The 14,969-nt window shown below is 32.4% G+C and overlaps 1 protein-coding gene across 1 annotated transcript in view; it reads left to right on the forward strand.

Moving 5' to 3' along the window:
* The first annotated feature begins 707 nt into the window (after window positions 1-707).
* LOC134851417 (uncharacterized) overlaps window positions 708-14,969 on the forward strand; it is a 29,219-nt gene continuing 14,957 nt past the window's right edge. Inside the window, exons 1-5 of the mRNA XM_063867493.1 lie at window positions 708-830; window positions 1,082-1,345; window positions 12,212-12,663; window positions 12,750-12,840; window positions 12,918-13,001. Of these exons, the coding sequence (XP_063723563.1) occupies window positions 716-830; window positions 1,082-1,345; window positions 12,212-12,663; window positions 12,750-12,840; window positions 12,918-13,001 (1,006 nt within the window). The 5' untranslated portion in view covers window positions 708-715. The remainder of the gene's footprint in view (window positions 831-1,081; window positions 1,346-12,211; window positions 12,664-12,749; window positions 12,841-12,917; window positions 13,002-14,969) is intronic.

Genomic DNA, 14,969 nt, shown 5'->3' on the forward strand with positions numbered 1-14,969 from the left:
ACATGCTTCGACTATGTAAAATAACAGTAGCAATACAATGCAAACTTACACTTGTTTTAACAACTGTTACACCGCTAAAACTACGCACCTACAGCAAGGCCTGTAGCCTAGTGGATAAAGAAGATGTCAAGCAACCAGAAGGTTTGGGGTTCGAGGAGCCAGGAGGATTTTCCTAGCTAGAATTAGCCTAGATTTAGCTAACTTCTGATCAGAATTAGGATTCGAAATAAAGAATTTTATTAAATCCATGCTTTATTTAAACATTTCGCAAAGAATTTCTGCCCAGAAATTAGATTAGATACAACGTATTTCAAGTAAAAGATAAAGAATTTTCTCGGTACGGGTACTACGTTATTACCAAGTAAGTACAATTGTATCAAAAACTCAGGTACTCGTAGAAGTATGGTCCTGTTAAAAACCTGGCTTAGAAGTATGGTCCCGTAAATCTACCACTGGTCCCAAATAATTGTCAGACATGAAAGATTTTACAGGTAGTTTCTAGGTTTTGCCAGTGAATTAATAATTTTGATAGTTCCATTTAGAAAAAAACGTTAGTGGCAAATCTAAAGAAGAATTGATAACAAGTTTTCCTTTTATTTTCATCCATTTGAAGTACTTCAAGCATATTTCAAGTGGTCTGGCGGGACCACACTTCTAAACGAGAACCAAAACTCAAATTGCGTAAGATTTAGTAGATGTTCCAGGCGTGAGAGTGATGGCAACTGATCAGGTCTTGATGAGTGAAAGCAGTTCTGATAAAATGGTTCTGGAGATTGACATTGATTTGAGTGAATACGGCGAAGCAAATGTAAAGTCAACAGACAAAGAAGGTGAGTCAACAGTTTCCTGCTGCCTCCCACCGTTTTTTATTCTGATTATTTAACTACTATATTAACTAAAATGTGAAATTTATGAGAAACTTGTTTATCTGGACTTCATTTAGGTCAGCATCGATAGGAAAAAAGGATTTTGTGTATTGGTGACACAGTGCCGGCGCTCATATCTGTAGTTTTAGTTGCCTTCAAGCAAAGCATATACCAAAGGATCAGAACTTCACCTTCATTGCAATAATTTTGTTTAGATCTGGTCAGGCAGTTGGACAAACACAATGGCGAAATTGGAAACAGTTCGATTTTTGACAACATTTTCCCAAAAGTGGTTCCAGTGTTTACAACTGACATCCACTACCGAAACAGTTTCTTCCATCCGACACTCAGAAACTTCTGTTTGAGTTCAAATGGACAAAAAACACACCCAGAAACATATTCCGCAGCCCCAGAAGAACGATGGGCCGTATTCCCGAACTGGGATTTCCGCTCTATCCTTAAGCTTTTTGATCCAGCAGGTTAGTGAGTACTGCATCAATTAGCTGCTGATTAGATTGCTCACGTTCGTTTCAAATACCAGTTATATTAGCCGCCAGTGAGTTGTAATGCTTGCTGAACGTTTTCGTGGTGAAAAAATTCAACATTTTGTTATGCTTTGAACATAAAAAAAACTTATTGGACAATTTAACGCAACTCTAAATAGAATGAAGTTAAAAACACTCGAACCACTTGATTAAATATTTCTTCAAACTTTTAAAACATTGATGTAAATTGCTGGACGTTATCAAACTAGAAATTATATATTTTTATTAGTTAACAACTTGTTTAACAGAATCAATTGAATCACTTGTGTCTTGGTTCATAATGAAAAGGGTCCTAAGGTTTTGGACAATGTCTTATTTTTGAAATTACACCTTTTGTCCCGCATCAGAATAACAAGTTCAAAAATAACAAAAACCTTACCTCCAGCTTTAGCTGAGAATTATTTCTCCTTCATCGAGACATACGTAAATTTTGATTCACCTATTTTTTAAACATATTTTTTATTTTTTCGACTCATTTTTGCTTCTTTTATGATTCAATTGTATCGCATGTGGTTCAAAGCTCCAATTCGCTTCTGTGTATAAAATGTAGTTAGTTAAAATTTTTTACCCAATAATTGGCAGCTTGTATTTTCACACAACCTTTACATCCCGCATCCAAGTTTAAGCGTAAGTAATCGATCATAACGGATTTTTATGTAGTTATGGTGTTTAGGTGTTTAAGTGTTTATAGGATTTTTAATCGACTATAATCGTGATATTTTCATAAGATTATAATCTTTTATAATCGATTATAGTTGATTAAAAATGAATAAAATTCATACAAAAAATTCTTCAAATTAATTATAATCGATTATTTATTGAGAATTATCTCTTATTTTGCAAAAATCTTGTCACACCCAAAGCATAATTGAATTATAATCTAGAGGTTTTTGTTTTTCTGTTAATAACAATATCTCTAAAGTGAGATGCCTTGTCACACTTAAGTTTAGCTGAACACAAAATTTTACCACGAAAAAAAACTTTTATAGAAACCTGTTTATTTTAGTTCTCAGGGTAGGTTCAAATAAATTGTATTGATTCGTATAGCTAATTCCTTTCAGTTTTGATGTTTTTTATAGCAGACGTAATAAATTATCATAAGAACTAATGTAGTTTGAAAAGTAGCATTTTGAAGAGTAGCATTTTGAAATGTATTGAGCTTTCAAAAATTTTTAGGGTTTTCAATATTGAATACTGTCATAAAATCCTTGGCATCCACTGACTAAACAATCATGCAGTTCCATTCTCAAAACTGGCGTTCTCGGTTATTCATTAGGAATTTTTTCTTCGCTACTTGGTGCCCGGACAATGGAAGAGAATAGGCGGTATTTCTAAAAAATATAAGCGGAATATCAGCCGGTAGAAATTATTTTTTTCAAAAAAACAACGGGGTTTTCTAACAAAGGTTTAAAAAAGGTAAGAAGAAAGATTTACAAAGTTTTCTAGCGATATTCTGTAAAATTGGCGATTAGGATCATAGATGTTATCTTGAAAAATTACTTTTTTTTTTGAAAAACGTTTCAGGGAATTTCGAGCTGACTAGAGGTTTGTATATTCGCCTTAATGTTATTTCGTTGGTAACGGCTAGTTTAGTTGCATAGTTGTTGAGTTTACACGATGATGCATTTTTGTGTTTCCTTAGATTGTTGAGGTACTTTCTTAGCGCACTTTTGAGGTTCAAAACTAATGTTTTTAGTTCAGACTGTGATTTGTCTTTATGCTTCTGTTAGTATCGTCTAGTTCTCCGTCAAAACTCCGCTATATGCTGAACATTTCCAAAAGTGGTTGAGCAATTACGTTTGCTTCCTTGTATTAGGGTCAGAAGCTGTTCCATTCCTAAAATGAACAAGAAGGCTGACATCGGCATCCTTGTTGGACTCCTTTCTCAATTTTGGTTGACATTCTATCAATGATGTTGTTTTGCAGCAGGTTAGTCTCAAGATTGAAACGAACTCTCCCGGAACTCTGAGTTGATTGAGAATGTAAAAAAACCGTTGATTTTGTTCAATGCTTTGATAAAGTCAATTGAAACTGCAGATGAGCTCCTTTTGATCGATGGCAGTCGAAGTCGAGCATTGAGTGTTGCGGTATGTATTTTTAGTTTCGGTTGGTAAGCTTTATGATGTGGACCAAGAATTTTGTCTAATATTGGGAACAACAGTGTGGCAATTAGATGAGAAAGTATTTTCTGGTCTGTGTTCATCAGTGAAATTATGAGAAACTTGTATATTGCTTTACTAATTCCGTTTTTGCGAATGGTTCATTAATGATTTTGCTATTTTCCTAAATTTTGGTTTTCAACATAACTGCTAGAAAAAAATTTTGCAAATAATTTAACTTCTGGTCGATTTTTTGCTTCACTTTTTGAAGAGTTGTGAGAATTTTTTTTTGTGAAAAATTGAAGTATTTTATCCTCATCGCTGTTTATCATCCCTGCTTCATTTTTTTTGAGGCAATAATGTTCGTTTTGCTAGAGGATTTCTCTAATTTTTCAGGTTAGATTGACCTTTTGGCAGATGATTGACCTTCATTGATATCTAGATATAGTTCCCGGGTTGACCAAAACTTCTTATCATACAATTTTCATATATGAGAAACTTCTTGTCATACAATTTCATACAATTCCATACGTACAGAAAATTGTATGAAAACTCTATGATAAGCATTTTTTCATATATGAAAATTGTATGATAGGTGTTTTCCCATAAACCAAAAATTTTGATTTTTTCTTTCTGAATTAAGTTTCTGAAAAATTTTCGGTTGTGTTTCCAACCGAACACAAACGACAAAGACCTTGGTTACTCATACACCAAAGGTTGGACGGTCATGCGTTTACAAAACGACCTGAATTTGGCTGTCTTTCACAATTATTATAACAAATGTAACAAACTTTTGTTTTTTGGCAAAACTTTTTAATGCTGTTTATTTTGAATTTTTGAATTTTCAAGTTATCAGACATTGATCAAGGCATACATTAACACCCCATACAAAAAAAATAGGAATTTCCGGCGTTTTTGAAAAAAAATTTGAAGTAAAAAGAAAATATGAGCCAATTTTATTGTATCCAGGACTACTTTATGCACACAAAATGTTAAATTTTGCATGCAAAAAATTTTTTTCGAAAAGTGTTTGTTTGCGTGAGAAATTCGATTTGCGGTTGAAAAAATAACAAAATTTTTTTGGGCCAAATTTTCAAAATTACTTTTTTTTGTGTCGCCATCAAAAAAATGCCATTCATACAATTTCCATATATGGGAATTGTATGCTAAGCATTTTTTCAAAAAACGAAAACCTCAGTTTTTTATCACCAGACTGTTTTTATTAGAATCAAACAGCCACAGAAATAAGTTTATACCAGTTTTCAACCATTTTTAGAAATTGTATGAAAATTGTATGACAAGCATTTTTCCACACGCTTGATGTATGGAATTGTATGATAAGCATTTTCGTTGTATGGAGGTCAAACCGGGTTGTCGTGCATATTTGTGGTGGTTTCTGTGTAATCTTTTTCGTCGATCAATTTTTTTTAATCTCGCATCAATGAGTTTGCTTTCGAGTAGTTTTTTCTTGACGCTAAGGTTTTTATCAAGTTGCACTTTTATTCTGGATATGCTAATAGAAAGAAAGTTCAGATGTTCTTGCAGGTGTAGTTTGGGGTGCCTAAAATTCAGTTGATGAGTTTATCGGACCATTCTCTAATATAAGTTGCTTGATTGAAAAAAAATATTTGCCACAATGACACCATCGCTCATTTTCCCGATTCCTATCCCACGTGTCCTGTATGATTGCCCAAATGAGGTATTGACAATTTGTGGTGATCTGAGCCCGAGTATTCAAAAGTACGACGCGAGTAAATGTTGTCCATGTTTATGTTTGTGAGGATTGGTAAACTTTCTCTTTGTAGCAAGCGTCCCAGTATCATACAGATGTAGAGATTAAATAACTTTGTAAGTTGCCATGTGCCGTCGCATTCTGATATCGTCTATGCGTTCGGAACGTCCTTTGTATTTACTTGTAGTATCACTAAAGGAATTTAAGTCACCGAGTAGAATTATTGGAAAACTATGCGTCAAGTTTTCAAGCCTTTATCTAAGTAGTTTAATAAGTCGCTCATAAGAATTTGGAGACAATTAGTTTTTGTTCCGACTCTCGATACGAAAATTCCCGCATCCAAATTTACTATGTAATCAATTACAGGTTAATAAATTACAAGTTAGGTAATCGATTATAGCGGATTATTATGATAAATTTTGACAATTATAATTGATTATAATTACCAAAATTAGGTCTTTAAGGGATTTATAATTGATTATAATCGCAATATTTTCCAAGAGATTATAATCTCTTATAATTGATTATAATTGATTATATTCCTTAGTAAAACCGTTAAGATCAAATATAATCGATTATAATTGATTCAAATCGATTATAATCTCTTATTTTGCCGAAATTTTCCTAATTATACCTTATGGGTTATTATTTTGGTGTCAAAAGGACAATCTCTAAAAGAGAGATCTCTTGAACACTTTGGTTCATCTGAACACAAAGTTTTACCACGAAAAAAAGTTTCATAGAGATCCTTTTATATGAGTGGAAAGGTTCCCTAGGTAGATAAAAAACTTATTTTCCGAATCAATCATGAAAATAAATAAATCAATTTGTTTATGTTTTGGTGTTTTAAAAAGCTCAAAATATGCATCACAAAACAACTCTAATGGAGAAGAAATGAAAAAAAAAACTATAAATTTGAATTATTTGGAAAACTTTTACAAAAAACATCAGCTATAACCAACTTAGATGCAACTTCAAAGACAAAAAAGGACAAACAAAGGGATTATAATCAATTATAATTGATTATAATGGATTTTTGTGCAAAACTAATGAAAAAGAAATTTGAATAAAATCATGGATTATAATCAATTATAATCGATTTTAATTGTGTCGAAAAATACAAGAATGAATTATCTATTATATTGGATTATAATTAATTATAAATTAAAAGAAAAAAAAGATTATAATTGATTAATAATTGAATCGATTATTAACTGATTAAAATCAATTGTTTCTCAATTTTAGTAAGACTAGTGTTAAAATCGTAATAAAATTGATTATTAACGCTTGAAACTGGATGCGGGCAACGGAAAATTTGTGCTCGGGGTGGGTTTTTTTTTCTTCAGACAAATTTCGACTTTTTAACTAGCCGTTTTTGACTGATGTTTTTAAAAATCATTTGAAAGGTATTGTTGCCCTGAGCCCAAATTTTAAAAAAAAAATTTAATTGTGATTATTTTTTGTAAAATTACGGGGGTTTAAAGATTAGCGTTTTGGCCATTTTGGGACAACTAACGCGCGATATATTTCGCGCTATTAACGCGTAAGCGGAGAGTTAATCCGTCTTATAAATCGTTTCAAATTGGTTGAAAGAAGCTTATTTGCCATAATTGATTTCTAGCAATGAGCAAAACTTATCGTTTTGTACTTTATATGGCGTGTGGGGGATGATTTTCATAAAAAATTTCAAATTTTAGATTTTTTCTTTTTGTTTCAATTCAATTGTTTTTTAAATTTGATTATTGCTCTATAAACCTTAAAATGCAGTCGAAATATTAAGGGCTTTGCCCTTAAACGAGCAGTCTTGTTACAGTTAGTGGAAAGAGTCTCCCTACTCAAAATTAAGTCTTAAATAGCACTCATTATGGTAAGTGGTGAGTAAAGTAAGGCCTATTTCCATATTCTGGCAGGACCCCCCGACTAACCGGCACTTGGGACTGTTGAATTTTCCATATTGTGTACCGAAGTTAATTCCAGAGCGTTATTCATCTTTGTTTCTTGTAGGTTAATGATAAAATATAAAGATTTGTTAATTTTTTTGATCATAGATAAAATTCCATGACGCTTTTGAGCACGACCGCGGCCGTTGCAGTTAAGGTTGAAAATATTGATACTGAAAATTATCTGACTGCCTTTTAGAGTTTATGGAGCAGTAATAACATTAAGAAATTAAATTAAATAAAACAAAATGAACTTTTTTTCTGAAGTTTTAATTTTTTTATTAAAACCATCCCTCCACAGGCCATAAAAATTACAAAAGGATAGATTTCTCTTCTCATAACAAATCAACGGATGAACTCTCCCTCCGCTTACGCGTTAATAGCGCGAAAAATATCCGCGTGAATCATCCCAATTGGTCAAAATTGCAATCGTTTAACTCACATAACTCTACAAAAATTGATCAAAGGTAAAATATATTTTCAAATTTGAGTTCAGGACAACAAAACGTTGCGAATGATGTTTAAAACTTCCGTCAAAAATGGCTAGCTACTACTAAAAAGTCAAAATTTGTCTGGAGAAAAAAACCCATCCCGAGCACAAATAATTCGTTACTTTCGTATCGAAAGTTGGAACAAAAAAGTTCCGAGGAATAACCTTCTCGGATTGTCTCGATATCTTTTGGTAGATTTCGGATGTTGTTAAGGTTTTTTTTGGGGTGGATCTAGGATTTTCTCGAGAGGAGCGGATTTTTAAAAGGTTTTTGGAACTTTTGTCGACCTTTTTTATAGGTACCGAAATGATTTTTCGAGCTCTCCCTAAGCACGGTTTTGGTTAAAATTTCTGCGCCTTAGGCAAAATTTTGAAAAAGAAATTGGAGCAAAAAGGCATTTTTAGGCATTTTTTGGAAAATTTCGACCAAATAATCGTGTTTTTCCGGCGCATGCCATTAGAAACATTTTAGGATCGGTCGGCTAAAAATGGATTTCTTGAAAATTACCAAAGAGAGACCCTTCAGGAAGTCGAATTCAGGAAGTCCCCCCTCCCCCCAAATCCGCCCCTGGTTACTTGCGTTTTTGATCTTTTTGGGGTAAAAGTCGTAACTGTGATATGTTTTGAATCCAACAAGTAGTAAGGTTGTTTATTGAGCATTTCAACACCTCTTATCTTCATTCTACCCAAGTAAGGTTTAGAGGCCCAACTACCAAGAAACGATGCATTTTTCTTTCACTTACTTTCGAGAATGTTTTGCTGATGGTTAATTATTTCATTTCCTTCGGGAAATTTTTAAGAATTGCGCATACCGCTAAATCATATGCCTGTATTAATCTTTCATGTGTAGCAAAGTCTTTTTTCGTAAACGTGGAAATTTTCTTCATGATTTGATAGGCTCGCCATCCGGGCCGTTGTTCTGGCTTCAAATTTCTGAGGTGGTTTATGAATAAAAAATTGCGTTCAAGTTTCTTTATATATTTGTAGTAAGATTCGGCACAGTTTATAGGGATAGGTTCCGATTGAACTTATCTGAACTGTGTTCAAATTCGATTGGATTTGGATTGAATTGACTTTATTAAATCGTCCCATCAGCAAAACCTTCTCGGATGTAGGTGAAAGAAAAATGCATCGTTTCTTGGTAGTTGGACCAGCTACCTCTAAACATTGATTCAGATGTAGTTGTCGCTGTGGGAGCTGCTGCTATGTCTTTAACAACTTGCATCATAAATAGAAGCAACTCATCGTTAATAAACTCTATCGTGAAAAACGAATTTTTTTTTATAAAATAAAAGATCTCAGATGGGGGAGCATTTGAGACAGGCGTTAGTTCTAGTATAGTTTTTTTTTAACTGCTAGATGGTTCTGAAGCAGTGACAACCGCGTCTTTAGACACTGTTTTAACCAATCAGAGTCGTGATTTTACGAAATAAATAATTATTAATTATTAATTTTTTCTTGTCTCGATTCTGATTGGTTAATACAGTGTTTGAATACGCGGTTGTCTAAATACAGACCGCACTGCCCACTAGATTTTCTGTCAGTTTCTAGGCAATTTTCCAAGGGGGACCGACCTTTTACCAGACCGACCTTTTATCAGAAAATTTAATACATGGACCTTTTACCAGACTCGATAAGCAAAATTGATTGACAGATGTAATGACGCCGTTTAGTCTGATTAAAGACAATGATCAATGATTTCACGGTTTCTCAGCTAAATTTTGTTTGTTCTAACCGCTTCCTTTTCTATTTGTCCACTAATTCAAACTTATCTTAATCGATTTATTGCATTGTGGTCTGGTAAAAGGTTGGTCTGGTAAAAGATCGGTCTGGTAAAAAGTCGGTCTAGTAAAGTGTCAGTCTAGTAAAAAAGCCCTAGCCCCGCAGTAGATGAGGAGCGAGAAAACTATCTGCTGCAATGGAAAACTATGCAGAAGATAAAGAGCAATAAAACTTTTTAAAAAATCTCGTTTTTTTTCTTCGGAATAGTTAATGGTATCTGAAATAAAAATATTACAAATACTAAAATTGGTAAGAGGAGGTGTTTTTTTTGTTATTTGAGGAAAATGGGGAAGTTTGGGTCTTCCTCTGATGGGGCTCGAATATTGTAAAACAAAATAGAACAATTTTTCGTTAGATTTTTAAGGAATTAACTGCAATTGTATAATGTGTTAGTTTGTGATAAAAAATTTCTTTTGTTTTAATTGTGTATTGAATGTAAAAAGAAAGGAACTGTATTGCATTTTGACGCCAGGATGTTGTGTTATAACGGAATAACATGTTGATTTTTTGACAATTGTAATTGGTTTTAATTCCCAAATTTAGAGGTTAAAAGGTTTTGTAATCGATTATAATCTTGATATTTTCGGAGAAATTATAATCTCATATAATCGATTATAAATGAATTGTTTAATTTATAGTCAATACAAAATTTATTTTGATCAATTATAATCGATAATAATTTACAGCAACCTCTTATTTTGTCAAAATGTTTTCACACAAAAAGTTTTTTTTAATAATATCACACGAGTTATTTTTTTGTCAATAACAAAGTCTCTTAAATTGAGATGTCTTGTCACACTTTGGCTATACACAGTCTTAAAACAAAATAAAAGGATCATAGAGATCCCTCATATTATTTGAAAAAGTGCCCACTGTTGGTAAAAATAAATCTACCAAATAAAGTATGAAACTTAACAATGTGCTGATGTTACAATATTAACTATTGTTGTTTCTGCGATTCGCAGAAGTCTATGAAAGGCTATCAAGCCTGTCTAAGCATTGTCTGTTTTTCTTTTCCCCCCAATCCTGACAGAGTTTTTTGTGGTTAGATAAGCATCATGAAACAAATCGATAAGAAAAGAAAAATGAAAACGTTTAATATTTGAATTGATTAAAAAAGTGCAACAATAACTTTCCTATTTTTCGCATAGACCAACTTCTACGAAAAACATGAATTATATGCAAATCAGACGCAAGGATGAATACAACATGGGCAAACAAAAGTGATCATAGTCGGTTATTTTGATAGAAATGGATTTTTTGTGCGAACAATTCGATTTAGAATTTGTATAAAAATTATCGATTATCATCGATTATAATTTTTTCAAAAAAATAGATGGATTAAAAATTGTTCATAGTCGATGAAAATCTAATGTAAGTGATTATAATTTGATTTCAAAAAGGAAAAGTTATTATTGACTATAAATTAATTAAAACCATTTTTGTTTCAATGAAATTAGACTGCCCGGGTTGACGTCTAAACAAAAAAATGGTTGTCAAACGATTTTGTAGATGAGGTCTATGAAAAAATTGTTCTTTATAAAAATTCCATACAAAAAATAAAAATATCCGAAAGACTTTTGGTACATATTTTTTTTCTATCTGGCGCCTTAGAAACTTTCTGGTCATAAAAAAAACCATTTTTTTTGGCTGAAAATAAGCTTGTCAGATGTGAGAAGCATTTTTTTATTGGAAAAGTAAGTTTTCAGAAAGGATTCAAAGCGCTTTCGAAGCGGTGAACTTGAATGATTTATTTTAATATTTATTTTGATATATTGAGATTGTTTTGACTGTCCAAATTCTGATTTTTTATCGAAAAACGCTTATCATACAATTTTCATTTATGTGAATTTTATGATACGCAATTTTCCGCAGAAAAAAAAACAAATTTGATCATTTTGATTCTTTTTTTTGGTACCAAATTTTCTTCTGTGCTCAGATATCGATTTTAAGGGAAAAAAATTGCATGCAAAATTTGATTTTTTGTGTCCATAAGGTAGTCCAGGTTGAGTTTTTGCCCCAAAAAATCCAAAAATCACAGGCGGGTGTTTTTTAATAAATCAATTATCTTTTATAGTTTTCATATGGTAAAAAACATACTCCTGTATAAAAAACAAGCCTTTTTTCTGAAACCATAATTTTCAACGCAAATGTTTTCTAGCCACACACAAAAAGGTACGTTTCTGGTATATAATTCTGTGCAAAAAGGTTAGCATTAACTTACATGGCTAGTGTCACCAGATTCAGTTTATCTGCGTGATAACTTCCAGCTACCCTCTGGTTTTCTTATGGCAGAAAATTTCAAGTTTATGTGTTTCGAATGAAGCTCAAAAAATCAAAACATTTTTTTGTGAATTTTTTACGGAAAAAATGTCCTACAATTTCAATGCTTGAAAAAAAAATTATCACACATTTTCATAGAATATTTGATAACAAGTAGGGCAATGAGTTTTTAGTTCAATTCTAGAATGTGGCAATTTCTTACTTTTAAATTTCCAAGATTGAAAGAATTTTCATACAATTGGTTTTGGTCTATGAAGTTGTATGAAATAGTATGATAAGCACTTTTTTAATCTATGAAAATTGCATGAAAAGCATTTTTTACCAACCCCGGGTGGTACTAAAATCATTATATAATCGATTATTACTCTTGAAACTGAGTGCGGCAACATACGTAATATGCGCCAATTGCGCAGTTTCTAAAACAGCATGACTGCTTACGTGTAAAAGTACACTTGAATGAAATTGTATTTCCAGATATTACCGAAAAACTTCTATCAGGCATTACTCGATCCAATTATCAGCTTCTGGTAGACGTCCAGAGAAGTCAAGCGTTTCTGGTACTAATAGTTACAAAGTCAGACAAGGCATTTGACTTTTCACACTTTATCGAACTTCACAGACTACTCGGGCAAGTGACACCGTTCAACATGATTACTCCAGTAATTTTATTGGCAATGGGAGTGAATCAAGAAAATATTCAAACCCTGCCTTGTGAAGAAATCGTCAACCTTCAAATAGTATCTGAGAAGGATGGTATATCTCGTTTGGTACCAAAGCCACACCAGAAATCATATGGCGATGAAGGATTCAAGTATCTTGTCGCCTTGCTTGTTTTCTTGGCACCAAGATTCAACAGTTTAACTTTGTGCACGAAAGAGCTTAAGCCTCCTAATCCAGCAGATTGCGACAGATCATTCAAGTTAAATGTAAGATCAGCTGTTCGCAGTGTACAAATTTTACGTATAGTCAAAGTATATGTATTTGATGTGATGTGTAAGTTTCTTCTTTTCAGGACATTGAACAAGTTTCCCATCTCATGGACTATTATTTTGAAAATCTGAACGGACCGGTTCAGTCAGTTCCAAGAATCGACGATATCCCAGGTATACAACAAACCAATTTTGCATAGAAAGAACTTGATTGACTAGAACAGCTAACTGCAAATCGTTTTGTTTTATAGGAGGTGTATTGTACGGTCACTGTGACGAAGAAGGAAACCCTTGTATCCCAGATGGTGATACTTATAAAGAGTCGGCTTATAAAGGTTTATATCTGTCTGTTTGGACAATTTTATTTTCTACATGCATTGTTAAAGACGTATTTAACCACATCACCATTTCACAATCACATTATAGCAATCAGCTAACCAGACTGTCCCAAGATCAGCAACCTATGCAATCTTTGACAAATCTAGAAGGTTTTTTGAAAAATCTTCAATAAAAAATCTTTGAAAACTTGGTAAGATTGTGTCAGGCATCTTGAAAATTGGCAATGATTTTTAAGAAAACTCCCAGAATCAGGAAGACAAAAAAAAGATAGCAAAGAATATTGAAAATTTTACAGATTTTTTTGAAATCCGGGGTTGCAAGTGCTGTAAAAACAAGTTCTCAAAGATGTAAAAATTATTGAATCGATAATTATGAGCTATAAAATGAAGCCTTGCGACCATGGGCTAGCATAATCATCAGTACAAAGCTCAATTTTTGACTCGAAGTTCTTTTGAATAATTTGCCGGCAATTTTTGGCTTCAAAACATGTTGGCAAATCAGTTGAATATATGGACATGATCAGCAAAAATGAAGCATCAGTATAAATTTCAATTTTTTGCTCAAAAAATTTTAAAACTTATTGACGTTTTTCAGTTCCGTTTAGTCTGATTAAAGACAATGATCAATGATTTCACGGTTTCTCAGCTAAATTTTGTTTGTTCTAACCGCTTCCTTTTCTAATTGTCCACTAATTCAAACTTATCTTAATCGATTTATTGCATTGTGGTCTGGTAAAAGGTTGGTCTGGTAAAAGATCGGTCTGGTAAAAAGTCGGTCTAGTAAAGTGTCAGTCTAGTAAAAAAGCCCTAGCCCCGCAGTAGATGAGGAGCGAGAAAACTATCTGCTGCAATGGAAAACTATGCAGAAGATAAAGAGCAATAAAACTTTTTAAAAAATCTCGTTTTTTTTCTTCGGAATAGTTAATGGTATCTGAAATAAAAATATTACAAATACTAAAATTGGTAAGAGGAGGTGTTTTTTTTGTTATTTGAGGAAAAATGGGGAAGTTTGGGTCTTCCTCTGATGGGGCTCGAATATTGTAAAACAAAATAGAACAATTTTTCGTTAGATTTTTTAAGGAATTAACTGCAATTGTATAATGTGTTAGTTTGTGATAAAAAATTTCTTTTGTTTTAATTGTGTATTGAATGTAAAAAGAAAGGAACTGTATTGCATTTTGACGCCAGGATGTTGTGTTATAACGGATTAACATGTTGATTTTTTGACAATTGTAATTGGTTTTAATTCCCAAATTTAGAGGTTAAAAGGTTTTGTAATCGATTATAATCTTGATATTTTCGGAGAAATTATAATCTCATATAATCGATTATAAATGAATTGTTTAACTTATAGTCAATACAAAATTTATTTTGATCAATTATAATCGATAATAATTTACAGCAACCTCTTATTTTGTCAAAATGTTTTCACACAAAAAGTTTTTTTTAATAATATCACACGAGTTATTTTTTTGTCAATAACAAAGTCTCTTAAATTGAGATGTCTTGTCACACTTTGGCTATACACAGTCTTAAAACAAAATAAAAGGATCATAGAGATCCCTCATATTATTTGAAAAAGTGCCCACTGTTGGTAAAAATAAATCTACCAAATAAAGTATGAAACTTAACAATGTGCTGATGTTACAATATTAACTATTGTTGTTTCTGCGATTCGCAGAAGTCTATGAAAGGCTATCAAGCCTGTCTAAGCATTGTCTGTTTTTCTTTTCCCCCCAATCCTGACAGAGTTTTTTGTGGTTAGATAAGCATCATGAAACAAATCGATAAGAAAAGAAAAATGAAAACGTTTAATATTTGAATTGATTAAAAAAGTGCAACAATAACTTTCCTATTTTTCGCATAGACCAACTTCTACGAAAAACATGAATTATATGCAAATCAGACGCAAGGATGAATACAACATGGGCAAACAAAAGTGATCATAGTCGGTTATATTGATAG

This window comes from Symsagittifera roscoffensis, chromosome 7 (genome assembly GCF_963678635.1).
Source record: "Symsagittifera roscoffensis chromosome 7, txSymRosc1.1, whole genome shotgun sequence".
In the NCBI taxonomy this organism is placed as follows: Eukaryota; Metazoa; Xenacoelomorpha; order Acoela; family Convolutidae; genus Symsagittifera; species Symsagittifera roscoffensis.